The sequence below is a fragment of the Babesia bigemina genome (assembly GCF_000981445.1).
Source record: "Babesia bigemina genome assembly Bbig001, chromosome : III".
Classification (NCBI taxonomy): Eukaryota; Apicomplexa; class Aconoidasida; order Piroplasmida; family Babesiidae; genus Babesia; species Babesia bigemina.
The window spans coordinates 941487-967282 of record NC_027218.1 but is presented as its reverse complement, the minus strand read 5'-3'; the positions used below and the strand labels follow the sequence as shown (position 1 = coordinate 967282).

Sequence of the window (25796 nt, the reverse complement as noted above, 5' to 3'; positions counted from 1 at the left end):
AAAATACATTACACGCATGATTGTACTTAAGTGGCTGCGTGCGTTAGCCGTGGCACTTTAAAGATAGCGATTTTCATCAGGGTTGTGGCGGTAAAGTAGCAATGAATATTGCACGTGGGTGCACCGTCTTTTGTGGTATCGGATGCAAAAGCATGTTATGACGTCATGGTAATACGTGTTACAGGCGAATTAACTTAATTCCATTGAATCGCCAATGTGCATCCAATGCTATGTGCCGATATAATTCGTGATTGCCTCTGGTTAGACGTCTATGCTGTATTACGAAACATTTGATAATACATTATTAGACAAGATTTATGGCCTTGATGTTTGAATCATTTATACAAGTGCGACAATACAAAGTGTTAGACTTAGTTGTAGAATGCGATGCAAAACGGCAACTTACGGACGATATATTCCCGCAGATGGGGTAAAGGCAGAATTTGAAAGACGAATAAATGGATTAGCAGTATGAGGATGATGATGACGAAGGCGATTACAGCGGCGGCAAGCCGTGCACGTCTACTATAACAACATGAGCATTCACAATTTGGTTTACATAGGGTCTTACAGTTAATATGATTACAGCTATCACTATCTTTGCGACCTCTTTCTCCAGATGAACATTGTGAACAAATATCTAGGTCCGTACACTCTTTACAACACTGCTTACAGCATATACACTGTTCGCCGTCACACCTTCTGCGACTTAGACGGCACTTACAGGCACCACTCATCTTTCCTTATATACCTTGCCCTCAACCTACAAAACCATGAACCACGTACCTCAGCCAAGGACACTGCCTTCTCCCATCGGCTGCACCACCAACAGGGCTACCTTCATCCAGCACACCTCCAGTCACATCACAACTATGCAGCTATCACAACTGAAGTACAACCAAGATAAAGCATGTGAACGGTATCCTAGCACTGGCATGCAGTTCAACCGGTACCAGTCACCCAGTCAACTCCATCCATCACAGACCGTACAAGGTTGCCAACACCGCTTATGAATGTCTTCACTTTTGCTTGCTGAGAAGTTCATGGCTGACCCACATAGCGTTGTTAATATGTTTATTGTTTACACCGTTGGCATCCATATCACGTCACTCAGCCGTTCACTGGCCATCTCGCCTATCAGTGCCTTAGTCGTCACCTATCCACAGGTCCAATCCTTATCTCGTGCCATCAAATCACCTAACACGTATACCGCAGATTCACCTAGCACATTAGTTTAAAGATGCCAATATGGGTGGCCGACCAGTCACCCAGCTTCACAATCCACCCTGTCACCCACCGCCTTTCTTAGGTCGTTAGTGATCAATGAGGTAGCGCCGGATCAACATTTTCGTGACTTGTCATAATAGTTCAACACACATTTCCGACTTATTTCTACGCTTGGCATCTAAGTGCCTGAGTGAAGTGAATGACGGCTTCGGCTGGGTAAGGGGACGGGGACTGCGCTAAACCATTGCCACAGACTCTGAAGAATATCATGATTATATGCCCAAGCACTCGGAGTTTTAATCCATTTGACTGCTACCGGTGTATTTATGCCACATTGATCAACTCATACAATGGTTCCGTAACATGTGTGTTGAGCACATTGGTTAGCCTCAGCCACTCATAAATTTTCATTGACTAGTTCAACAACAGGGGCAACCATCAGTTTAAGTGGCGCAATGTCTCACCTAATCATGGTGCATATAGCTGGGGATGGCGCCGCATGATCTTGCTGTTACGCCACGTTCTTCATTGCTGGAGTTAATGACATCTGTACAATAGCGCTTGGATGATATGTTTTATTGCACATTCGGGGTCGTATCCTGTTTAGCTCAAGACGTTGACAGAACACATTCGAAGTACGCTAATAGCGTGTTGATATGCGCCACATGATTTTCGGCACGGGGCAGGTGAACATGCCAAGGTGGCCTCTGGTGGATGGATACGTCGGCAAGTTTAGAGTCAATGTCTCGTACAACACGGAACAACAACGCGAATGCGTTTTCAATATATGTGTTAAAAGCAACAACTTCGTTATATGCCCCCGGGGGAGTGGATATAGCCTTATGCACGGAAAGAAAGCGGAGCGGCCGGACAACAGGGCCGCCTCACGGATAGGCCAAGGAACGATCCCCGCATTGGCTCGGAGGGAGAGGCTTACTACGACATATCACGGCAAGAAGTCTGTCGAATGGACACACGCCGTCATGGAGGCGAAGTCCTACCGCGATGCGGAGGGCGAGGACATGATCGGATACTGGAGATAGGCGTACTAGTAGCACGCAAACGGGAGCGACCAGTGTACTGCAACGAGTCAGACGGGAGCACCAGCAGCTGATGCTAGATGCGACGACTGAGGTCATGCCGTTTTTCAGTGGAGGAAGGGTAGGGCCGGCGCAAGCTGGGGAGAAGCGGCATGCCGCTAACCCCTCAACAGTTAGAAGGCGCCTCTCCCCTGGAGGGTTTGGATGCAGCTGGACGGATTGGCGCAGAGATGCTATGAAGACTGCATCGACACGGTTTAACGGCACTTTCAAGTTAAAACAGAGCTCCGTAAATTATGTATGGCAATCATGAATTCTTAACTGCTCCGGCATAGAGTGTAGGTTGGTATATAACATCGCATCTGTGCTAATAATTGATATTATGAAGCTTTGCGAGCACGTTGCCGATTGATACGTCTCTGCTCATACTTCTAGACAGGAGACACCGGTATTGTCGAGATGGAAGTCTCACTTGATTATTAGCATGCGCCTCGCCACATGCTTGGGTATTGGATATTCATGTCATGGCAGCGTTGGGACATCTGGATTTATGGTAGCCCCAGCACAAGGGGATCGGCGGGCTAGGGGTGTGGGTATGGTCATTGTATATCGTCAGTTGGCTGAGGGTATTTGAAGTATAAGTTACGTTGTTCATTGCTGTGCAGGGTAACGTGTCCACTGGACTGAGTCAAAATGGTTGTTCAGTCGAAAAAGTGCGTTTGTGGTCGACAAAGTGGCCATGACGGCACGTGCCATGCCATTGCTTTTGGCTACATCTTTGGCGGCACTCTTCTAATGATCGTCATTCTTCTATTGACTTCCCTTAAATTAAGTTATCTCATCTTATAGTGTGCTATGTGGCTACGTGCCTTGGGCCGGTTTTCGTGTTTGCGGGGCTAACGCCTCACGCTGAAACCGGTTGCGGGATCCACGCCGGTCCATTGCCGGACGTCACTGGTGCCATCCATGCGGGCATCCATCCAGTTTGGGCTTGAGGGTCTTCTACGGAATCGTAGTCTTCTCTAGGTTTAATGTCCCTCATTACATATCTTACAACTATCAAACATATCTGCTAGATGAAAGCTCTCAGCTTCATATCCTCAACGACGTCCCTGGATCTCCTCTTCCTTTATGCCCCGTCTCCACCAGGTTGCCTTCGTTGACAGTTCCGTTGTTCACGATTGTGAAGGCGGTCGTTATACTATCTACGATGTTGTCTTCTGGTAGAGTATGCTCTCACCCCTTGTGAGACTCCTGAGTTTGGCATGGCACCTTCCATGATTACTATAGTCCTCCACCTGCGCCTTACTGCTATTCACTCCTACAATCGCCTTTCAGCTAGGTACATCTTGACTGTGCTTAACAGTTACATCGGCAATCCTCCATACTGACGTCACATTCTCATCCATCATGCGTCGAGGATTCCTCTAGTTGTGAACGATGCGGAGGGGTGAAACGCCATTGCCCTTTCCGCTTCACGATCACAGCATGCTCATATTCGTGTAATCACCGCCCAGTTGCTCGAGTCACATTTAGGAAGACCGTTTTAGTATTATGTTAAAGCCGTGCAGTGGCAGTGGGGCCGACCAGTAATTGCAAAGGAGTGGGAGAGAAACCGATACGAATATTAATGAGCACTTCGTACAGCTTTCAACTATTGCATTGATGCTTTGAACATTGGGATGTATTTTGGAGGTCTGACATCACCTCCGAAACGGACTAGAATTTCGAGCTGTCTGGGTGCTGGTGGTTGGGATTAGGTGAGCGAGGTGGATGCTATTTATGTAGTGGATTAAAAATACGCCCACAATAGGGTAGATGGTTGAGTAATGTACTTTGTTAGACCTATAGTGCGCATCGCATTTTTGCAGGAGTCAAGTATCTGCAACCTCGAATTGTTGGTGGGTGATTTGAAGTTGCGTATACATTGACCTATTGCTTGTGAACTATGGCGCAACATTTCAAGAAACTTACTGACTGCCCTGAAAACCTTAGGGAGGCCATCGACTGGCTCATACAGGTTAGGCATGGTGGTGATGGTAAAGGTCTTGAGAAGTTGGCTAAAGCTTTGACAATATTGATTGGTGAGGCTATAAGTAATGCTACTAAGAGCTTTGATGACCGTCAAAAGCAACTTGAATGCGCTGATAAATCATCTGATCAGCATTCCCATCATTGCACTAGTCTCGATAAACAAATTAAGGATGCCAAAGAAAAATCCGATGACTCAAAGGCTCTTAAGATTGAATCCGACAAAAAGAAGCACATTGATGCAGATCATTCTCTTACTGAGGATGCCAGAAAAAAAGCATTGAATGGTATTACTGACCATAGGAATCAACTTAATGAACTTCAAAATAAGCTTGAACCATTTTTGGAAGATCTTAAAAAAACATCGGAAAATGGCAATGAAGGCATTTTAGCTAACTTGTGTTCCGGCCTCGAGACTTTCCTCGGCTTCAATCCATCCTCCAAAGGCTACGACGGCACTGGGATTGTGTACTCCGACCTGGATAGGCTGTGTGATGGAGTGATGGCATTTTTGAGTGGTGTGTTGGAGAGTGTGGAAAACGAAAATGAAGTGTCAACTTATGATAATAATATGAGTCTTAAGCTTAATAAAGTACTAGAAACATTATCTAAAAATATTGGCACCGGCAGTAAAGGGCTTGTGGATGCTGTCGGCGCGGTGAAGGCGTGGTTGGAGGGGTATGAGGGAGAGATGGAAAAGAGAACGGAAAATGTTAAAAGGCCCATAAATGATTTGTTGACCTTATTTATGAGACATAAAACGAATGTGGAAGAAGGAAAACAGAAGTCACTGGATGAGCAATTTAGCACGTGGAAGCTGAATGCTCGTGAGTATGCTAAGAAGGTGACGCAGGCCGACGGCGCCAATTCCAAATTGGATTTGGAGCTTCGGAAAACGCTAGAAATGTCTATTAAAATAATAGATGAAATTGTGGGTATATTTGGTGAGAAGTTTCAGAATGAGGATCTCTATCGGCAGGCCATGGTAGTGGACAAGGAGTTAGTGAATCAAAAGGCAATACTCGACAAGGCTATTATCGATGAAACTGAGAGGATTAGAAGCATCTTGGACAGAGAATTTGCGAAGATTGGTGGGAAGCTGAAGGACTTGGATGAAACAAGAATCGACCACTTTGGGGCAGTACGGGAATCCATTAATGCAGGCAGGGATTTATTGGATAAGGAATTTGGATGGTATACTGAAAGTTTTAGAATAAGAGTTATTAACTATTTCAACGAGATTAAGCAAGCAGTGAACATTTTGCATACGAATCTAGGAAATAAGAAACAGGAGCTTGCTAAGTTGGTAGAGGAAACTCAGAATTATTTCAGGGAAATTCAAGTTGGTGTTGGTATAAAAGGTGGACTGCAAGGTAGTATATACCAGTATTGGGAGTTGCTTAAGGGGAAAATTACGCAGCTTGTTGAGGAATTGACCAAAACTGGTGAAGCAAATATCCTTGGTAAAATAACGACAAACGTGATATCTTATTTTCAAAAATTCAAGGCTGAAGGATCCGAAGGTATTGAGGGCATAGTATGTGGATGGTTAGATGATATTTTGCAAAATCAACCGGTCAGCGGGTGGATTGATAAATATGTTGCGGATAATACGGACAAGGGATTGAAGGGAGTATATCACAAAGAAAGGGATGTAAACCATACAGCGCTCAACAACCGCATTAGAGATGAAATCAAGAAGAGAATCAACAACCAAATCGTAGATGCTCTTCCATCGTTCCGAGGCGTAACACACGACGGCACTATTGATAATAATCTTAAAGCTGTTGTCCTAGGTTGCAATGCCTTTGCAAAGTTACTTGGTGAAGAAATTAATACGGATTTCAAAATGAGCCAGCTTGCCTCCGGGATAGCCGAGAAAGTTGAAACCGGTGAAAATGGCATTCTTTCCAACAAAGATAAAACGGGTGATGCAAATCTCGCCCGTGCCATTCGTTACACACTATACGAACTCCTTGGTATTGGTAATGGCGTGGGGGCTGAACTGGAACGTTTGATCGAAACGTCAAGCATCCAACAGCTGCTAAAGCATGCTATCAGCAGTGTACACAAGATTGGCACAGAATTTGACGACAAGAATGGAGACTACGGCAAACACATAACAGTGACATTGGAAACCGTGGCCACAGCAATTCAGAAGCTGACTCCAATATTGCAACATGGTAGTAGGGGTAGACTCAAGAGCGACGTTGATGGACTACAGAGCATTATCACAGATCTTGATAAGCTTAAAGAAGAAATGGAATCGCATGGCAGCGTTGAATATTATAAACATGATATTGAAAACAAAATGGCCGACCTGAAAAATAACCTTGCAGGTATTTTAACAGGTATTTATGTAAATCTGACAAATGCAGATGAAGCGTTGACCAATGGCATACAAGTCGTTAAGTCGACACTTCAATCAGCCCACTTGACAGCAAATATTGTGGTTGACGACCTAAAACAGAAACTCTCTGAGGCAGTACGAAAGGGGTTCGATGCGTTAACGGGAGCGGTCCGTAAACTGTTCGCAGAAGATCGTAAAGCTGACTTTGAATCGCTAAATAAGCGAGTAATGGAGCAGTATAGTATAATAGAAATGCGCATAAAAATTGATGTTCAGAATGGAGTTAAAGGATTGCTTAATAAAATGACGAGTAGCGTAAGCGAATTAATAAATGAAGGTGACTTGAAATACAGGTCCATAAATATCAATGCGCTAATCACCAGGCTCATGAATTATATTATGACTCAGATTTATGGGGATTCGTCGGCTCTATCTCAATTGGAGGACCTTAAGAAAGCTTTTAGTGCGCCTTTCACAAGGCTTTCCTACGCGGAAAATGCGCACTTCGACAATACATTTGCTACCATGATTTCCGAATTTAAAACAACACTTAATGATCTGACACCAAAGATGTTTGCTGGCCCAACCAACTCTGTATTATTGGACTGTCTTAGGCGTGGTTTCGATGCATTGGTAGTTGAGTTGGAAATGGCATACATAAACGTATACGAAGGAGCGGACTCTGTAGATAGGTGGCATGATCCCACGTCTGATGGCGCATTGACAGTTGCTGGGAAAAATTGTGCGAAATGTTTACTGACGGTGCTTTCCACACTCTACTTTGATTTCGATAATTTAAGAACAGAACTTATATCGAATGGGTGGAGAGGCACTAAAATACATATCAATACAGAAAGTGGAAAATTTTTCAATCGATCTGGTTATATTGTGTCCGACATAGATAAACAGAATGGTGAGCTACGTAACCAAATTGATTGCGACGGTAAATTTATTTGCGATTTACTCGATGCTAAACTTAAAAATACCGATCATGTAGAACACCTTAGAGTTTGTTCCACGAAACCAAAGGGCACTAATTTATTTGACGCTATAACGTGTCTATACTGGCACGTCAAACAATATAACGAGGTATGCCACTTTGATGTTTCACAATCCTCCAATCCACCTTGCAGTATCTATGATATGTTACTGTGGTTGGCCGGTCTGCGCTATAATGTGTCCTATGGTAAAGTTACAGTGTGTTTCCGTTCCTTATTTAAAACGTCAAGTGATGATCTTACAAGTCACCACAAGAAAAAGTTTGATGCACATCCCCAAATTATTACCTATGAAATGGTAACGCTCACGCTTCAAAAAGTATGTGACCATGCTTACCGTGTGCTCACCAGCATTCTTGGCTATGGCCATGCGTACGGTAGATATGCTTGTGAATTCAACACTAATCCGGACGGTCTACTATATCCTACCGATATGAACAGCTTAATCTGTATCCTATTAGATATCGTCAAACGCCTCCACCATCAATTATATTTCCTGTATAACCAATGTTATTATGGCGCCGATCTCGGTGGTTGGTCTGACTGCTGCTATGGTCGAGATTTTGGCGGGTCATCGTGGGAGTGTAACATCAAGCAATGCCCTAACCAAACGGACAACCCAAGCCATAAGCAAACGTGTGACCAAATGTGCAACAAAAATACTAGTTGCGGCCTCAAGTCACCGTTGCAATCCTTCTTAGAGGACGGGTTGCAAGGTTTCTTGCCCCATCCACTCAAATTTGAAAAAGGCAAATTTGAGTGCTCGATTAAAAAACACTCTAGTATGCCGTGTAAAACTCCAATGGGCTTTGTAGATATAACTTACATGGCGTCTCATAGATATAAGGGCAAACGCATTGCAGATAGTCTTGCCGCTTTCTGTGGAGCTAAAAATTCCTTTCTCACGACGTTGTGTAGTTACCTGAATTGTTTACTTCCCAATCCACCCCAAACATTAGGTGATATGTTTGGATTTTATTACAATTTCATTGTTGGCTGGGATGACAAAGGGATACATGCCCTTGAGAAGGCAGTTAAAAATGCAAACTTCAAGCTGGCGGATACAACACTAGACATTACTCCCATATTCAAAAACAGCGATCATGGGATGAAGCCTACCAGCCAGAAGAGTACGCATCTTACAGGTGATCTTTATGCTCTTGTAAAGTGCAAATATAGCTCGACGTCCACTCCAGCTCATCCGTGCGGTTCATATTTAAGGCCTCTATGTCAAAGCGTTTTCCGTATGTATTCTGAGAAACATGTTGATCGGTATCTATCGTGGATAGTGTATCTCACAGAAACGTTCTACGAGTGGTTGCAACTACTATATTCTGAATGTTGCGACAATTGTGAATCTCTGCAACCTAAGTGCCATGTAAATAAATGCCTAGACAAGTGCAAAGCTAAAGATGCGCCAATGTCTCCAACTTCCAAACATGATGGATCCTGCTATTCCATAGTTCAATGCAACTATATGCGTCCAACATTATTCAGATTTGGGTTCGCTTACAGAGACGTAGGTAGCCTTAACGGCAATAAAGGTCTCAGGTTCAAAAGGAACTGTGGCGATTTATGTATGACATTGAGAATTGCTATATCCAAAGACAGTGCTCTCTATAATCTCGTATACGACATCATCCCCAAATTCCTTTGGAAAATAAGAGGTAAATTCTTTTGGACTCTCGTAGCCCTCTGGCTCCTCTCTTTGTTGTACCTCATCCACATCATGGTCATCCGCCTCGACCTGCTCCACATCAAATCGCATTTGCGTTCACCATCATCACATCGCATCGCCGCTCAATCACTACTCGCCGCCGCACGTGTCGGTAAACTTGCCAAGATCACCTACCTGCAACCTTGATAGACCACCTCACCGCCACTCACGTAACTCACTTAACTAGCAACCCACCGCCTAGCCTAACACTCACCCAAATATATTATCTAATGCCTACTCAGCAATTTGGCTGGCAATGTAGTTCATGCATTGATAGGTTCCTGGTTTTTGATCTCGAGTTGTAAGCTACCCGTGAAACGTGCCTACATCATCCCATGGTTATAGTGGGCAGCGATGTCAGGTGATAGTCCACTGATGTAGGCTGCTGAAGCGTGTTGTGATGGGTGAAAGTGCGTAGTATGGAGGGTGGTTTATTGGTGAGATAGCTAACATGTTTGTTGCTAGGCAATGAATTTAGTGGTGGCTCTCCGACGTGGCCAGTGGACGGCGTAGTTAGGTGGCTTTGGTGGTAGCAGTGTAAATGAGGAGCACATCAATCAAGTGATGTGGCTCATGTAAGCAGTCACTACGACACAAATGTGATGACATTTAGCATCTGATGTAGCAACGTTGGACTGTATGAAGGATTAAGCTGACTGCTCCACTGGCACCGGTTGGCCTGCATGCCACGGCCAGGATACCAGACACATGCCTTGACTGGGCAGTACTTCAGTTGTGATAGCAGCATAGTAGTGATGTAATCGGCCGTTATTTGGATGGCGTTAATCTTGCTGCTACCGTGACGCCGATGGGAGACGGCCTCAGTGTCCTTTGCTGAGGTGAGTGGTTCATGCCTGTGCTGGTTGATGGGACGGGCTACGCTTTGCTGAGGTGAGGGGTACATAGTAGGTTGGGGAGTGCTGCTTGAGTTATTGATATGCTTGCAGGCTGAGAGGACTGGGGGCGGCAGTGGTAGTGTTGCAGTTGGTGAGTGCGTTGCTAGGTGATTGATATGTTCGCAGGCTGAGGGGACTGGGAGGGGAGGGGGAAGATGGGGAAGGAGATATACGGAGGAGTACCGTGTAGTAAGTGCAATAATAGTTGTCTATCGCTGAAGGTTTGCAATTGCTGTTACTGGTGTTGTACTGAATGTCAGGATTACGGATGCTCTTTCTGTATGCAATTCTATCTTGAACGCGATACAGGCTTATCAAAAGACCCATGCAATACTGCGGATTGTAAAAAACAATGTATTAAGTGTACTAAGCCCAGCTGTGTATGTCCATGTTGTCAACTGAGACGCTCTACATCCGTTTCATCGCAATCCACCTATTCTGACACTACGCAATATGTAACACCTGAGCAAACTTATTCTTCTGCGCGGTCGTTCGCCCATGACAGCTACTCCCTCAACGTCCTTCCCATCATCATCGTCCCCGTCGCCCTCATCATCCTCATCATCGTATGCGTCATGATCTTCTTTCGCATTAGGCCGTTCCACAGGGTCCGTTATTGTTTCGCCCGCAGATGAACACGCTGCAGCGCATTTTATGATAGGTACCAACACTATTATCGCACCTAGAGCACAGCATGATCAATTAACGGCATGGTGCTTGTCTAATGATGTATTATTGAATGTTTCGCAGTCTTGGATCGGTGGGTGTTCATTAAGACATAGCATCGTGTGCGCATTTTCACATTGAGCAGGATTAACAACTACAACCGTTTGTGCATCTTGTTCGGACACTACTACATGTTCCACATCCACTTTTAGTTCGCAACTTTGGGGGCGTTCCATCCCATCAATGTCAAACGTTGGCTCACTAAAATCAGTAACACACCCTCACTCTAAGTCGTTTATGTTGCTTGAGTGACATCCATCAGTAAGTGTAGCATACATGATTTCATTGATTGTTATGTGATCGACTGTGATGTAACAGTCCTTTGTTGTGTTGAAGAACGTAACGTCCCGTGATGTCTTGCCTATCCACGAAACTTAAATACCAGTCGCCGATTGTACTGGTTTGGTATGCTCTAACAAGCAGCTACATAGAACAACGATTGTGTTCGTTTCGGGCAACATCAATACATTGACATCGGATGTGACAACTAAAGGGAGCTATGTGGACTAGGTGATACCATGGGATATTAGTTGAGTTTAGTCTTGGAGCCACTGAAGCCATCACGAATTTGGCTGACGATATCGCCAAGACTTTGGTTGTACTGTTTACCAAGAATATAGAAAACCAATACAACGAGGGCGACGCAAAAAATAGCGCCCGTAACAACGATGGCGATGCTAGCGGCAATGCACTTGACACTTTTACCCTTGCAATGGGAATCACTGCACCAACAATTCGTCATCTTCGCCCAAACTCGATTGAAAAGTAACCCTGCACAGCTATGAATATTGTACCTCAAGCGTCTAAAACCCTGCGTAAATTGATATAAAATAGCAATGCCCATACAAGGAGCAAACCATTCGTCCTGTGCTTGGGCAACCGCATTTCAAGATTTCCCGATGTTAAGATACCATTACGATTCACAACCACCGCATGCATTCACAAAGCATTTTTTGAACGTGATGTTATTAGTACGTCATTTAAAAAGATAACATCCACGACCTGTCTACTCCAGCATTACACAGAAAACTGTCAAGCTAATGACTTTTTAATGACCGTGTATCCGTTATTACCTGCTAGTTCAAAACCCCGATGGTTATTACAAGGTTGCGAATAAATCCCCGTTACCGCGTTTTCCAGTACCCATCACATCGATAAACTTCACTGCCCCGCCTCCACATATCTACTTGTCATCTAGCCAGTAAACAGCACATCATTCATTTACCTGACATAACAATCACTATAATATCCATGACAGCACCCCTCAGTTGCTGAGGCGTATGTCCAAAAGCTCATCCAAACGATGCACCGCATTGCTGCCGTCAGGTAGCGCGATGCTAATAACCACGTACCTACTAACACTAACATGATGACTTTACTACATTATGCGTTGCGTTACTGATAGGTGGGTTAGGTGAGTTAGCAGTGAAGTGAATGTGGTGAGTAACATCACGATCGTGAGTAATTAGATCACGTCCGCAGGTAAGCAAGCTTGGCGAGGTTGTTTAGACGTGCAGTGGCAAGCAGTGACTGGGCTGATATTTTGTGCGATGATTGCAGTCTCAGGTGGGAGCGGATGTGGAAAGTGTCGAGGCGTCCGATGATGACATACAAGAGGTAGAGGAGGGAGTAGGCCCAGAGAGCCACGAGGGTGTAGAAAAATTTGTATCTGATTTCCCACAGGAAATCGGGAATGTGCTTATTCACAAGGTTATAAAGAGCATTATATTTTGCAACAACCATTCCTAACGCCGTACAAAAATCTTTACATGACCGTTTCTTGCCGACGCCGTTATCGCCACTTAGGCTCCACGGGCTGCCAAATGTAAATCCTGCTGCATATATCGTTGGATGGATACCGGCGCATTGGACAATTGAGTTGCACAATTCTCCATGCGTTTTATCTGTGAGCTTTTTACTTTCAGCTGCTTCAGTAGTGGAGTCCACTGTACAACCCTTGGCACATATTCTGCCATAGCAGTCTGCTTGTTGCTGGATACAACATTTAGTGCATTTGTTATACAGGTCATTAAGTAAATTGTAAAACGTTTCAGTTATGTAGACAATCCATGACAGATAGTCGGCGGCGAGTTTCTCGGTGAATACGCAACGCACCTCATACGATAGTGGCTGCAGGTATGACCCGCATGGATGGACTGGGTTCTCATTTGGTTTGCAGTTAACAATAGCAAACAGGTCACCTTTGAGGTGAGTGGTAGCAGCGCTAGAATGACTGCTGCTGCCGAACATGGTGGTAGGGTCCAACCCGTCGAATTCAACTCCGAAATTAGCACTCGCAACGGCAGCAAAAAATGCATCGTGCTTATGCTTCTTGACGTGTTCCTTGCGCATGCTATCATAATGCCCGCTCCAATGCTCAAAGAAGTTCTCATAAAACGCGAACATGTCACACAGGGTCTGAGGCGGTCGGCGCAGCAGACATAGGAAGTAGGCACACAGTAGGCTCAGTGAATCCGGTAGTGTGCCGCAGTACGGGTCAAGCACTTTCTTAATATCGTGTCCAGTCCTGGTCCACGAAGCCGTTATGCTTATATCAGCAAAGCCCATCGGCGTCTTACACGGGATGCCGTTGTGGTTCTTTACCGAACATTCTAGCTTGCAACTGGGTGAGGTGAACTGATGTGGCAAGAAGCCTTTCAGGCCGTCTTCTAGGAACGATTGTAGCGGTGACTTGACGCCGCAGTCATTATGCCATTTGCAGTTTTGGTCACAGCCTTGCTCAACACATTGCAACCTGTTGCAGTTCCACGCCGACCCTGCAATGTTCTTACCATATCGGCAGTCAGCCCAACCGCCGCTACGGGTGCCGTTGTGACACTGCATATACAGGAAACGCAATTGGTGGTTCAGTCTCAAGCAAATGTCGACCAGCATATCAAAGCACTTGGCCTTGTCAGTCGGGTAATATAGATTGTATGGGTTGGTGTAGAACTCACAGGCGTAACGCCCGTCTGCGTCTCCGTATCCAAGGATGGCAAGCAATACCTCAGATGCACGTATGGTGACATTTTGGTAAGACCCAAGTAGATTACCGAGATTGAAGTCTGTGACGACCTCGTGACCTGTTCTCTTTGGTACGGTGGCCGGTAATGCTTTCTCGATCTCATGCTCTTTTTTGAAATCATTAAACCACTCCTGAAGGTAACTTTTCACGTTTTCGTACATAGGAGTATACTCCAGGCCACAGAGCCAGTGCAGCATCTGACAGATTGTTGTTGGAGGCTTGGGGCTAGGGATATATTTGACGTGGCAGACTTTATAATATTCATAAAGGTAGTACAAAAGATTGCCAAAAGTGTTTCTTTTGTCGAAAAATGTCCTAAGATTTTCACCGATCTTTTTACCTGTGCAACCACTGTTATTTCTCAATTCACCCTCTTGCTTGTCGAACCCAGATACCTTGTAACCACGGCAATCAAACCAGAGACCGAGGGGATTTGTAACAATCTTTGTGATCCCACTATTCATTTTCTGTTCTTGCAGTGATATATTTTTGTCGGTACAACCTTTATTACATTCCCTATTGAGATAGGGTATATGCTTATGCCACTCCGGTATGAGGGTGAGGAATATCTTGGCGCAGCGCGTTGCATCTTGGCTAAGCTTCGTCTGTTGCTTATCTACATGCCACTCAATTGGTTTAGATCCAACGTATTTGTTTATGTACACATACCCTAATTGCTCGGTGAAACCGTTCAATCCCTTTCTGAGAGCATCGAAGACTGGATATGCCATGGCACCGAATTCCTGAGGAGATAAATCGTTCAAAACGTCTTTAAGCTTTTCGAGCAAATTAACAAACGTATGATCGTAGTTATATATTTTGTCTGTTGTAGCAAGATGGTTCAACAATTCGTTGAAGTTATCTTTAATTTTCTCACCTTTAAACTGATACGATCTCTTCTGTAGAGTATCAGTATACAATAATGTCCCCATATCATTCCAAGCATATATTAAAATTAAGTCTAAATATGATTTGACCGCTGGAGCCAATAATTCGATAGACGGCTTATCTTTGAGTTGTTCAAGCCTATTATAAAGCTCTTTAGAATTCGTGTTCAAACCGCTAACCGTCTTTAGGAGCCCTTTAATACTAGTTTTTTTATCCTTTTCTATAATGCTCTTAATTTTATCCAACTGCTCCGTGATGCATTCTTGCACAGCGTCTAACTGAGCAATTTTGTCTTTGGAATACATATCGTAGACGTGTGAAACAATTTCATCGAAAGCATTTTTTACTTCTTTTTTGATGTTGGATCCTAGCGCATTGATCCTTCTTGATGCATCCTTAAGCGATTCCGTGAGATAATGTTCCACCCGTTCAGCACAATTGTCGAAAGTATTTGCCGCGTCAACTAGAGTTTTTACAGTGTTACTTAATAAAGATTTGAGATTTTGAAAACAGTTAGTTCGGGCATCTAAATCCTCCTTAAAAACAGATTTGCTTGCGACTGCAGTTTGTAAAATTTCTAAAGGTGCATTAAATCTATCACCTAACCCCTTTCTCTGCCCTGCAACTTTAAACATTTTAACTTCAAGTCCAGAAATCAATCTTTCAACCGCCTGAACCTCAGCCATTACCCCATCCACATACATCCGCTCCGAATCTGCAATCTTCGATCTAATATCTTTAATAGCCTTAGCGAGATATTTTTGGGCCGAACTTTGATAGGCCTTTTGGTAAGCGGCATTGAGGTTTTCTACGGTATGCTTGATTAAGATTTGCAAATTGTCGAAAATGGTCTTACGGGCATTAAAATCATCACTAAAGGCAGAATTGACTTTGATCTGTTTTTGCAAAGTATCAAAGTCAGCATCGAACAAGGTTTTCAACTTCTCTCTTTCTTCAATTCTGGTAAATTTCTCATGAGCAAGCTGAGGAACTTTCTCCCTAATTGCCTGGATATGCGAATTGACAGCACCCTCATACGTTTTTTCCGCCCCCTCCACAGTCGTATTAATCATATCAATCGCTCCACTGAGGTAGGATTTGGCTGCACTCTGATATGCTTTCTGGTAAGCCGTTTCGAGAGTTTTGATTGTATGTTCGATTAAGTCTTTGAGCGCACCAAAGTAATTCATTCGTTCTCTCAAGTCTTCCGAGTAGACTGATCTATTGGTTATTGTTTCGGTTATTGTTGCGAATAAGGGGGAAATGCCAGATGTGACTTGGCCAAGTTGATCCATTCCTGCTTTTTTTTGAATACTTTCAACTTCACCTTCAATACGTGAACGTATACGGCCTATCTCTATCTGATACTCATCCTCCGCTGCTTTAATATCCTTCTTAGCCTTCTCAACCGCAGCGCTAACCGCAGCCCTGGCGAAGTTTATTGTCGTTTGAAAAATGTTGCTTTCGGTTTTGATAAGTGCTTTCCATGCAGGCTTTTCGATCTCTAGAATTACACTAAGCAAACTTTTAAAAGTGGGATCGGAAGACGAACCATGCGGCGTTCTGAGTTTCTCAAATTCAGCGCAAACCTTATTCACCAGCGTGTAAAACTCATTTACATCTTTGATCTGAGTGTGATTTTCCAACTTTTTCTCCAGCTCTACTAATGTACTTTTAAGTTCTGTGGTATCACTTTTGTCAATCTGCCCTGCTAGACTTTTGGAATTAGTAAAATAAAAATTGATCTTGGGCTTTGCTGACTCAACCATATCACGGATAAGACTCTTTTCAGCTTGCTGAATTTTCGTGGTTAGATCATCTATTCCTAGGTTGTCGAGGTGCGCCTTACTTATTCCACTATAAGAAACATTATTTTTTTTGAGAGGCTCAAATTTCGGATTTATGGTTATGTGAAACTGACCTATATCAATTTTTGAGAAGGCGCCATCTAATGATTTCAGATTTTTTAAAATGACATTCACGATTTCAACTATTTCCTCCTTGGAATTTCCTGTGGAATCCACCGAATAATTCTCAGCCAGGTGAAGTGCGTCAATAGCATACATCTTCGTCGCCGTTATTAGAAAGATCAATTCAGCGTTATTTGTTGGTTCGCGTTTATTTACGGTCGCCTTAACAGGAGTAAAATCAGCATTCAATTTCTGAATAGCCGGTTTTACCGTTGCTTGTAAGGTTGAATCAACCTTGCTTTCTAGCTGACTGAGCTGCTCTTCAACGCCTGTAACCACTTGATACAACCTCTCTATGTCTACACCTGGCGTTTCAATATCGCGTAACGCCTCTTCTATTCCTTCTAGAGCCTTCTTAATTTTTTCCTTATGCAGCACTCCATGCGTTTGGATGCATTCACTGGTGTTTTTGACGGTTTCCAACAATTCCTTTTGGGCTTTATTAGCTAGAGAAGTCAATATTTGTTCATGAGTTGTATCGAAAATTTTTTTAGGAGTAGCCATATTCTTCGGTAAACTGTTTATTTTGGTTGTAACGCCAGCTGCATTTTCATAATTAAGTACTTCTGTTATCTTCTGAATCTCCCCTTTCATGAACTCGCTTTCCAATTCCTGTAAGTCTCTCATCTTTTTAATATTATCCACCTCAATAAACTTCTTTTGAATGTTACCTATCACCCCCGCAACCTTTACATTCTTTAATCCCCCCATATTCTTGGCATTCTCCTGAGCACATTTAAGAGCTTCTTTTAAATTGGTTTGCGCTTGTATAACCAATTTTCCCAACTCGATCTGATGAGCTTCATTAAACATTACATCAGGCTCGCCAATATACACTTGTAGACTCTTAATTGTGTTTTTAACTTCCAGCGAACATTTCTCCTCATTAAGCTTTCCCGTTATGTTTGTGATCTGATTATCAACAGTATCACTTTTCAACGCTTTCAACGAAGCTTCATCGTTAACATCCTCGTCCGCACTTTTTAATCGCGTTTGAATCGCCTCTACGGCCATTTTAACCGTTTCATTCCTCAATCCTCCCAGGTTCGAAGCGTTTTTGTTTGCACATCGCACAGCATTGTGCAAATCTATTTGAGCTTGCTTGAGACGTTCGGTGAGGAAAGTGTCACGAGATTTTTCAATTTCATCTTTTACACTCTTTTTAAACTCTTCTACTTTTACCTCATAACCTTTAACAGTCGTGCCAATATTCGTGTTTATAAAATTTTCAACTTGTCCGGGCAAACTGTCCAGTGTTCCCTGTAAAGCATTCACAGCTCGTAAGAGGGTATCGTCTTGCGACACCTTCTCGAGGTTTTTTATTGAATGTGATATTACATCTATTGAGTGATATAACTTGATTTTCAATTCTGCGTCAATGACTCGAATTGTGTCTCCATCTCCAATGAGCTTGCCCATGAGCTTGTTGCCCTCTCTAATATATATACCAACATACTTATTGATTTTAACTAATGTCCTGTCGGGAATTGTATCAAAATATGCTTTATGTCCTCCTAAAAGAGATAGATACGTCGACACTCCGTTAATTACATTCTGAGTCCTAGTGCCAAACTCATTCTCGTACCCATTCAGCCCCGCTTTAACATTCTCAATGGCCTCGCCAAAACTTTTAACACCCACACCCTTATCTATCTCATTCTTCAATTTACGAATATTATCATCAATATCCCTATTATAGTGTTTTAACAACTTGTGACACCTCTCCAACACCCCGTACAAAAACGCCATAACTGCATCACATAGCCGGTCAAGATCGGCATAAACAATGCCCTTGCCAGTGTAGCCTTTGGTTGCAGCGTTGAAGCCGAGGAAAGTCTCGAGGCCGGAACAAAGGTTATGCAAAATGCTATCACGATCATTTCTCGTAGTTTTGTTGAGTTTATTAAAAAATGGTTCAAGCTTATTTTGAAGTTCATTAAGTTGATTCCTATGGTCAGTAATACCATTCAATGCTTTTTTTCTGGCATCCTCAGTAAGAGAATGATCTGCATCAATGTGCTTCTTTTTGTCGGATTCAATCTTAAGAGCCTTTGAGTCATCGGATTTTTCTTTGGCATCCTTAATTTGTTTATCGAGACTAGTGCAATGATGGGAATGCTGATCAGATGATTTATCAGCGCATTCAAGTTGCTTTTGACGGTCATCAAAGCTCTTAGTAGCATTACTTATAGCCTCACCAATCAATATTGTCAAAGCTTTAGCCAACTTCTCAAGACCTTTACCATCACCACCATGCCTAACCTGTATGAGCCAGTCGATGGCCTCCCTAAGGTTTTCAGGGCAGTCAGTAAGTTTCTTGAAATGTTGCGCCATAGTTCACAAGCAATAGGTCAATGTATACGCAACTTCAAATCACCCACCAACAATTCGAGGTTGCAGATACTTGACTCCTGCAAAAATGCGATGCGCACTATAGGTCTAACAAAGTACATTACTCAACCATCTACCCTATTGTGGGCGTATTTTTAATCCACTACATAAATAGCATCCACCTCGCTCACCTAATCCCAACCACCAGCACCCAGACAGCTCGAAATTCTAGTCCGTTTCGGAGGTGATGTCAGACCTCCAAAATACATCCCAATGTTCAAAGCATCAATGCAATAGTTGAAAGCTGTACGAAGTGCTCATTAATATTCGTATCGGTTTCTCTCCCACTCCTTTGCAATTACTGGTCGGCCCCACTGCCACTGCACGGCTTTAACATAATACTAAAACGGTCTTCCTAAATGTGACTCGAGCAACTGGGCGGTGATTACACGAATATGAGCATGCTGTGATCGTGAAGCGGAAAGGGCAATGGCGTTTCACCCCTCCGCATCGTTCACAACTAGAGGAATCCTCGACGCATGATGGATGAGAATGTGACGTCAGTATGGAGGATTGCCGATGTAACTGTTAAGCACAGTCAAGATGTACCTAGCTGAAAGGCGATTGTAGGAGTGAATAGCAGTAAGGCGCAGGTGGAGGACTATAGTAATCATGGAAGGTGCCATGCCAAACTCAGGAGTCTCACAAGGGGTGAGAGCATACTCTACCAGAAGACAACATCGTAGATAGTATAACGACCGCCTTCACAATCGTGAACAACGGAACTGTCAACGAAGGCAACCTGGTGGAGACGGGGCATAAAGGAAGAGGAGATCCAGGGACGTCGTTGAGGATATGAAGCTGAGAGCTTTCATCTAGCAGATATGTTTGATAGTTGTAAGATATGTAATGAGGGACATTAAACCTAGAGAAGAATACGATTTTGTAGAAGACCCTCAAGCCCACACAGGATTGGTGACACGGATAGCACCAGCGACGATCGGCAACGGACCGACGCGGATCCCGCAACCGGTTTCAGCGTGAGGCGTTAGCCCCGCAAACACGAAAACCGGCCCAAGGCACGTAGCCACATAGCACACTATGAAATGAGAGAACAGAATAATAACGTAGATATAAAGGTTTGAATAGCTCTGTGCAGATGTAAACTCAAACATTTTGTCTGCTTTTTATTCAATGAACGCCATATTTTAGTATGTAATTTTCTTATTATTTCATCTTCTTTTTACTTTGCCTCTCATTATCATACGTAAAACACATCGCAATATAGCAAACAACGTTGAGTAATGTACCCGCCAAAATAATGTACATCATCGATTTCCTCAAGGCCTCGGCATTTCTCTCTTTAATATCCGTGGCCATTGTTTCAAACGACTCTCTAGAGGGTACGTAGCCAAACAAACTCTCAGTCAAATATGCGGAAACCTGGTAGAGAATTACACTGCTTGAAATTCCCGATATGGTTCGAATTATGGCAGCTGCTGTAGCCTGGTGCTTATCTTCAATAGAATCTCTCATAATTGCCCTATCTACACCACCAACAGTGACTAATGTTCCACCAAGCGTTGCCAATTCTACGTAATGATACCAAAGCAACCTACCACATGGTGGCTTCCCTAGGAAAAATAATAGACACACAACAAGTCTGACAAACATAACTGCGATTCCAGAAGCCAGTTCACCATACTCAGGGCAGTATTCCCCAATTTTATCAATAATTTTGCCCCCAGCTCCACTCCCAGCTGCACCCCCTATCAGTGTGACAGCAATCGCAACGCCTGCCATTGTGTCAGATACTCCCAAATATTGTAAGTATATGGTCATATAATTAAAAGCACACATCGGAGCTTCGGCGATAAATAATGTAAATATACATATCCCTGCCGTATTACACTTAAAAACTGCTGAAAAAGCGCCAGATACTTTATCGGTAAATCTTTCACTTGGCGTTCCAGACGTTGAGCTGCTTGGAGCTCTTGAATCGTCACCTGTGGAACTCTTTTTGAGTTCCATTCCAAACACTACCCCAATGGCAAATAATATCCAAATGTAGCCCAATACAACGTAAGAAGTGCGCCAGCCATAATACCCCAATAATACTTTGCGCGCAATAATTGTAGTTATGACGGCGCATAACAAACGCCCAATGCAATTCAACGCTTGGAAGATGGTGAATTTACTACTACTCTTCGGCTTCTTGTTTGTTTGTTGTTGCCCCGTTTCTCCATTTGAAGTATTTGATTCCTTTGAATCATCTGACTCTGCAACAATCTTTTGCTGCACTGGATAGACGCAAGCAAATCCCAACCCATGCAAGAAACGCAAGAACACAATCTGCAGAAGCCATGAGCAGTGTAACACTTGCAACCTACCACTTTATAGTGAGATGCAGAACTTAGAAAAATCGAGGCCACGCCCATCAATAATAAACCAGCTCCAAGTACATACCTAGATTCATTCGTGTCTGCCAGCAAACCCCAGATTAAGCAGCAACCCATGCGGGACATAGTAGACACAGTTGCCAACGTGGACAACTGAGATTGGGAAAAACCTAAGGTTAACTCGAAAGCTCTCATACACATGGACAACACCTGTTGGTCGTAGCCTTCGATAAAAGACACGAGGTTGTACAGTGACTTCCCCAACACATTGTAATCACCTTTTTCCTTTGAAGAGTCTGCCTGCGATTTTGTCATTTTTCCTTTATGACTATAGTTGTATTCTTCTCAAAATGACTTCAATAAGCTGTTATAGGAAGCTCATAACATAAGCATCAGAAACGCAACATCAATATCAGGCGTAATACATAGTACCATGTTTCATATAATCCATTGCGATTAAATCAAGTTGATTGAAGCTACGCAAAATACATCACATGTGCGGGATGATACAGGCGTTTTCTACGACGGTGCAGTCAACCCTAATTAGCTAACCCCAGAATGATACGCTTCCTCATTTATAGAAAAGTGGCAACAGAGCACCACACAATTCGTTCGGCATGGATAAGTAAAATGTGGGCAGCTACGTTTAGAAAGAAATATATGCGTCGCGTGTAGATAGTCTAATCGGTTCAACGCTACCTAACTGCCTTCGACGGCCTTCGCAATGTTTTTCAAATTGTATAGTCTCGTATAAGCGACCATATTCTGCTAGTGTAGCCTTTCACACCTCGTTATGTCCCATTACTCACATACCATCGGTAGCGGTTGTGATTTCCGCGGTACTTGATTTTGTTGCCCGGTCGTCTACGTTCTCGATGTAGTTGTATTTCAAATATTTGTTAGTCAGTGGCATCCACAGCATGTTACCAACCTATTATCTTGCTGTTTGCCCCTTTTACGACGGAGTGAGGATTACGCTTGTTAGGTAGAGCGATGACGTTTCTATGTCCAGTTTGGAGTATTCACTTTTGACGAAGAGAACCTTGTGTTTTTATACTTTCATTGAGATACGTAGCCAGTCGTTTTGGGCTTTCATGAGGTCCTTCAGGCTGCTTTCCTTGACGTTACGTTACGGACTTTAGTCGATTACCCCCACGGCTACAGAGAAATACCGCTTCCTCAGGCAAAGGGACATGAGAACAATCTTACCACATACAAAAAACAGTTTTCATATGCAAATATGCAGATATTCCGTGCATGAAATTATAAATCGTGTCCTTACCGGCGCATCATTCCTTCCAGCCGCTTCACCCTTCGATACATTATGCAGTATCATACGCGCTCCAATTGCAGTTTGACAGATCAGCAAAGCACATCACTATGCAAATATTCGTATAATACGCACAACAGACATATGCACACACGTAATGGGCACATATCAGCGTAAGCGGGACGAATGTTTAGTACATCATTTAGAGGAAGTTGTCACAGGCCTACGACCTCTGCATATTCGGGCCCTTGGGCCTCATACCGACGGCGTTGGTGAACCTCCTGTTGTACTGCTGGCGCTTCTTCGCCCTGCCCGTTGGTGGCTTCTTCTTCTCCTGCTTGGCCACCTTGGGCGTGTGATTCCTGACCTTTCCCGCCCTTGCGAGAGATCCGTGGACCTTAACAGCTGATAGACATTATTTCGTGTGACGTTGCTAAAATCTTACCCATGTTGGGACGAGCGGATTAGTTCGACCTTGGTGACTGGTTCGTGGCTCGTCTTGGTTTTACAGGCGGTGTTATATAATTACCACGAACGCCTGTGGTTTAGTGCTTTTAAAGAAAAGTTAATGGGTTATGGAGTGAGTTGCTCACGGCAGCCTTAGCGCTTCGGCGGCCCGTTGCGAAGTGGGACCTGTTGGGCACTCGCGCCCGCTCCGGCTGCCGTATGGCCGAGTGACTTCGGCGGCCGGCGGCTCGTTATTTGGACGCACATTTCACATTTTCGTCATTTGTATAGTATTGTTTTCATTATTTTCGAGATTCAGGCGTCGATAGGCCTAAGCTGCGCCTCTGGGTGTTGAGTGACATTCTTTTCCATTTTTGTCCATTTTGATCGACCTTTATCGGTTCATTGGTTCAAAGAAGTCTAATAAAGAAGCTGTTGTGCCACAAGGATATTCGTGTGTGTCTTACAAGCGGATTGCAGTGCGCACTTTTGACCAGTTCAACTAGGTAACTTCGCGTAGTACACATCGGCTCGTGACGACGCGGCCGACCTGGTTGTAAGACATGGTAATATATGATGTGTAGTATGTAATGCAATTTCTTGTCAACGTTAGTGGGATCTGATTTCTTTTTCCGTTATATCTCCTGCTCGTCAACCTTATGAGCAATGGAAGGTTACTGCTGAAATGCCCATAATCTCATCTGTTGAACGGAAATGCGAGTAGACGATAAACATAAGGAGCTAAGGTGTTATTGATACCATCAAAGATGCTCACCAATATCGTATCCGGGTTCTGATCTGACTGCAATCATGAATGACGTGAACCCGTATCATTTTGGCAGCCTCACAGGGCTGCTGCGGGAGAACTACGCGTCCATGTTGGATCGTGTCAAGGGTTTGAAGCTGTTGATTCTGGATGATGCGACGGCGGCGTCCATGTCACTGGTACAGACCCACTCATACCTTTTGGAGGGCGGGGTCCTGCTGACTACCAACATCAGCGACGAAAACCTGTTCAATGAGGATCCGCAAAACCTGTCGAATTTGCGCCACCTGAAGGCGGTGTACATCATTCAGCCGTCCCACGCAAATGTAGCTCGCCTCTGCGACCAGCTGCGCGGTGGATACTTCAAGGAATACCACCTGTACTTCACGAGCATGCCGCTGGAGGGCCAGCTCGAGATGCTCGCAAAGAACGACGTCTTGGAGCTAGTGTGCGGCGTCTACGCGTACCACACGGACCTCATGGCTGTCTGCCGCTACTGCTTTTTGCTCGACGCAGGCACAAGCGACCTGTACACGAGCGTTCATAGCGGGGAGGCAGCCCGCGTATCGCAAGGATTGTTTAACGTTTTCCGGATAATAAAACAGATTCCGTCTATTCTACACGTTGCAGGGAGCCCTGAAGCTCGCGAACTAGGTTTAAAAGTGCAGTCGTTGTTGAACAACGACCTGCTGAACTCCGAGGCCATTTTGAAGACTTACTCTAAGTTCGGCACTGGCGAAAGCTACGGGTGCTCTTTGCTCATTTATGACCGGAAGTGCGACTGTATAACGCCTTTGATGAATCAATGGAGTTACCAGGCCATGATTTACGAGCTGTTGCCGATGTCCCGCAACAGCGTCCGTATCGGCGAGGAAGACTACATTTTGAACCCGGATTTTGACGATTTTTACGGCGCAAACATTTTCAAAGACTTCGCTGATGTCGAGTCGGCATTGACTGAAATGATTCAGGACAACAAGAAGACCTTTTCGGACGCCATGAACATTCTGCAGAACATTCCTCAGCAGACGAAGATCTGCAACGAGACCAAGCGCCACGTAGCCATTTTGCACGAACTATCGCAAATTATACAGAGCAGAGACCTGCTCAATACGGGGCTGCTGGAGCAGGATATGGGCACCCACGTTAGAAGCTCTGCAGAGGCCTTCGAAGCGGTGGTGGAATATCTGAACAACCCTGACCTCGACCCTTTTGAGAAGCTACGGTTGGCAATGCTGTTTTGCCTGGAGTACCGCCGTCACGAGGACAAGGTGAACATGATCAAGGACAACTTGCGCATGAACGGGTTGGAGTCGATGGTGGGCAAGGTCGACGCGCTGCTGCAGTACGCTGATGTGACCGACTCTGGGTCGGACTCGTTAGCCATCTTATCCAGAGCGAGGAGCACGCTGAACAAGTCGCTCTCTGGAGATTCGTCGAGCCCTTATATGCGGTACACATCGCGGCTTGCTTACGTCGTGCAGTCTCTGCTGAAGGGCCGTCTGGACAGCCGCCAGTTCATGCTTATTCCAAGTTCGTATGATCTGGATTTCAGCTACGCGGCCCGGCCACTGTCGGTAGTGGTCTACGTCGTGGGCGGAGTGACTCTGGCCGAGTACCGCGACCTTCAGAATCTGAGCGCCGCGTCTAGGGTGCCCATCCTGCTCGGCGGGTCGTGCCTGCTAAACTCGCATAGCTTCACTAATAATTTTTAG

At 44.2% G+C, this 25796-nt stretch overlaps 6 protein-coding genes across 6 annotated transcripts; 3 read left to right on the top strand and 3 right to left on the bottom strand.

Moving 5' to 3' along the window:
* Positions 1 to 619: 619 nt before the first annotated feature.
* BBBOND_0303820 (hypothetical protein) lies at positions 620 to 907 on the top strand (the record flags this gene model as incomplete). Its single annotated transcript, XM_012913210.1, has 1 exon — positions 620 to 907. The coding sequence occupies one exon, from the start codon at positions 620 to 622 to the stop codon at positions 905 to 907; it is 288 nt and encodes a 95-aa protein (XP_012768664.1).
* A 1012-nt stretch (positions 908 to 1919) lies between these two features.
* Positions 1920 to 2270, top strand: BBBOND_0303810 (hypothetical protein; the record flags this gene model as incomplete). Its single annotated transcript, XM_012913209.1, has 1 exon — positions 1920 to 2270. One exon carries the CDS (start codon positions 1920 to 1922, stop codon positions 2268 to 2270), a length of 351 nt encoding a protein of 116 aa, XP_012768663.1.
* Positions 2271 to 12455: 10185 nt separating this feature from the next.
* On the bottom strand, positions 12456 to 19202 carry BBBOND_0303800 (hypothetical protein; the record flags this gene model as incomplete). Its single annotated transcript, XM_012913208.1, has 1 exon — positions 12456 to 19202. One exon carries the CDS (start codon positions 19200 to 19202, stop codon positions 12456 to 12458), a length of 6747 nt encoding a protein of 2248 aa, XP_012768662.1.
* Positions 19203 to 20426: 1224 nt separating this feature from the next.
* Positions 20427 to 21913, bottom strand: BBBOND_0303790 (hypothetical protein; the record flags this gene model as incomplete). Its single annotated transcript, XM_012913207.1, has 2 exons — positions 20427 to 21494; positions 21590 to 21913. The coding sequence occupies 2 exons, from the start codon at positions 21911 to 21913 to the stop codon at positions 20427 to 20429; spliced, it is 1392 nt and encodes a 463-aa protein (XP_012768661.1).
* A 1178-nt stretch (positions 21914 to 23091) lies between these two features.
* On the bottom strand, positions 23092 to 23317 carry BBBOND_0303780 (40S ribosomal protein S30, putative; the record flags this gene model as incomplete). Its single annotated transcript, XM_012913206.1, has 2 exons — positions 23092 to 23273; positions 23314 to 23317. 2 exons carry the CDS (start codon positions 23315 to 23317, stop codon positions 23092 to 23094), a joined length of 186 nt encoding a protein of 61 aa, XP_012768660.1.
* Positions 23318 to 24125: 808 nt separating this feature from the next.
* On the top strand, positions 24126 to 25796 carry BBBOND_0303770 (Sec1 family protein, putative; the record flags this gene model as incomplete). The annotated part of the gene is made up of 1 exon (XM_012913205.1): positions 24126 to 25796. The coding sequence occupies one exon, from the start codon at positions 24126 to 24128 to the stop codon at positions 25794 to 25796; it is 1671 nt and encodes a 556-aa protein (XP_012768659.1).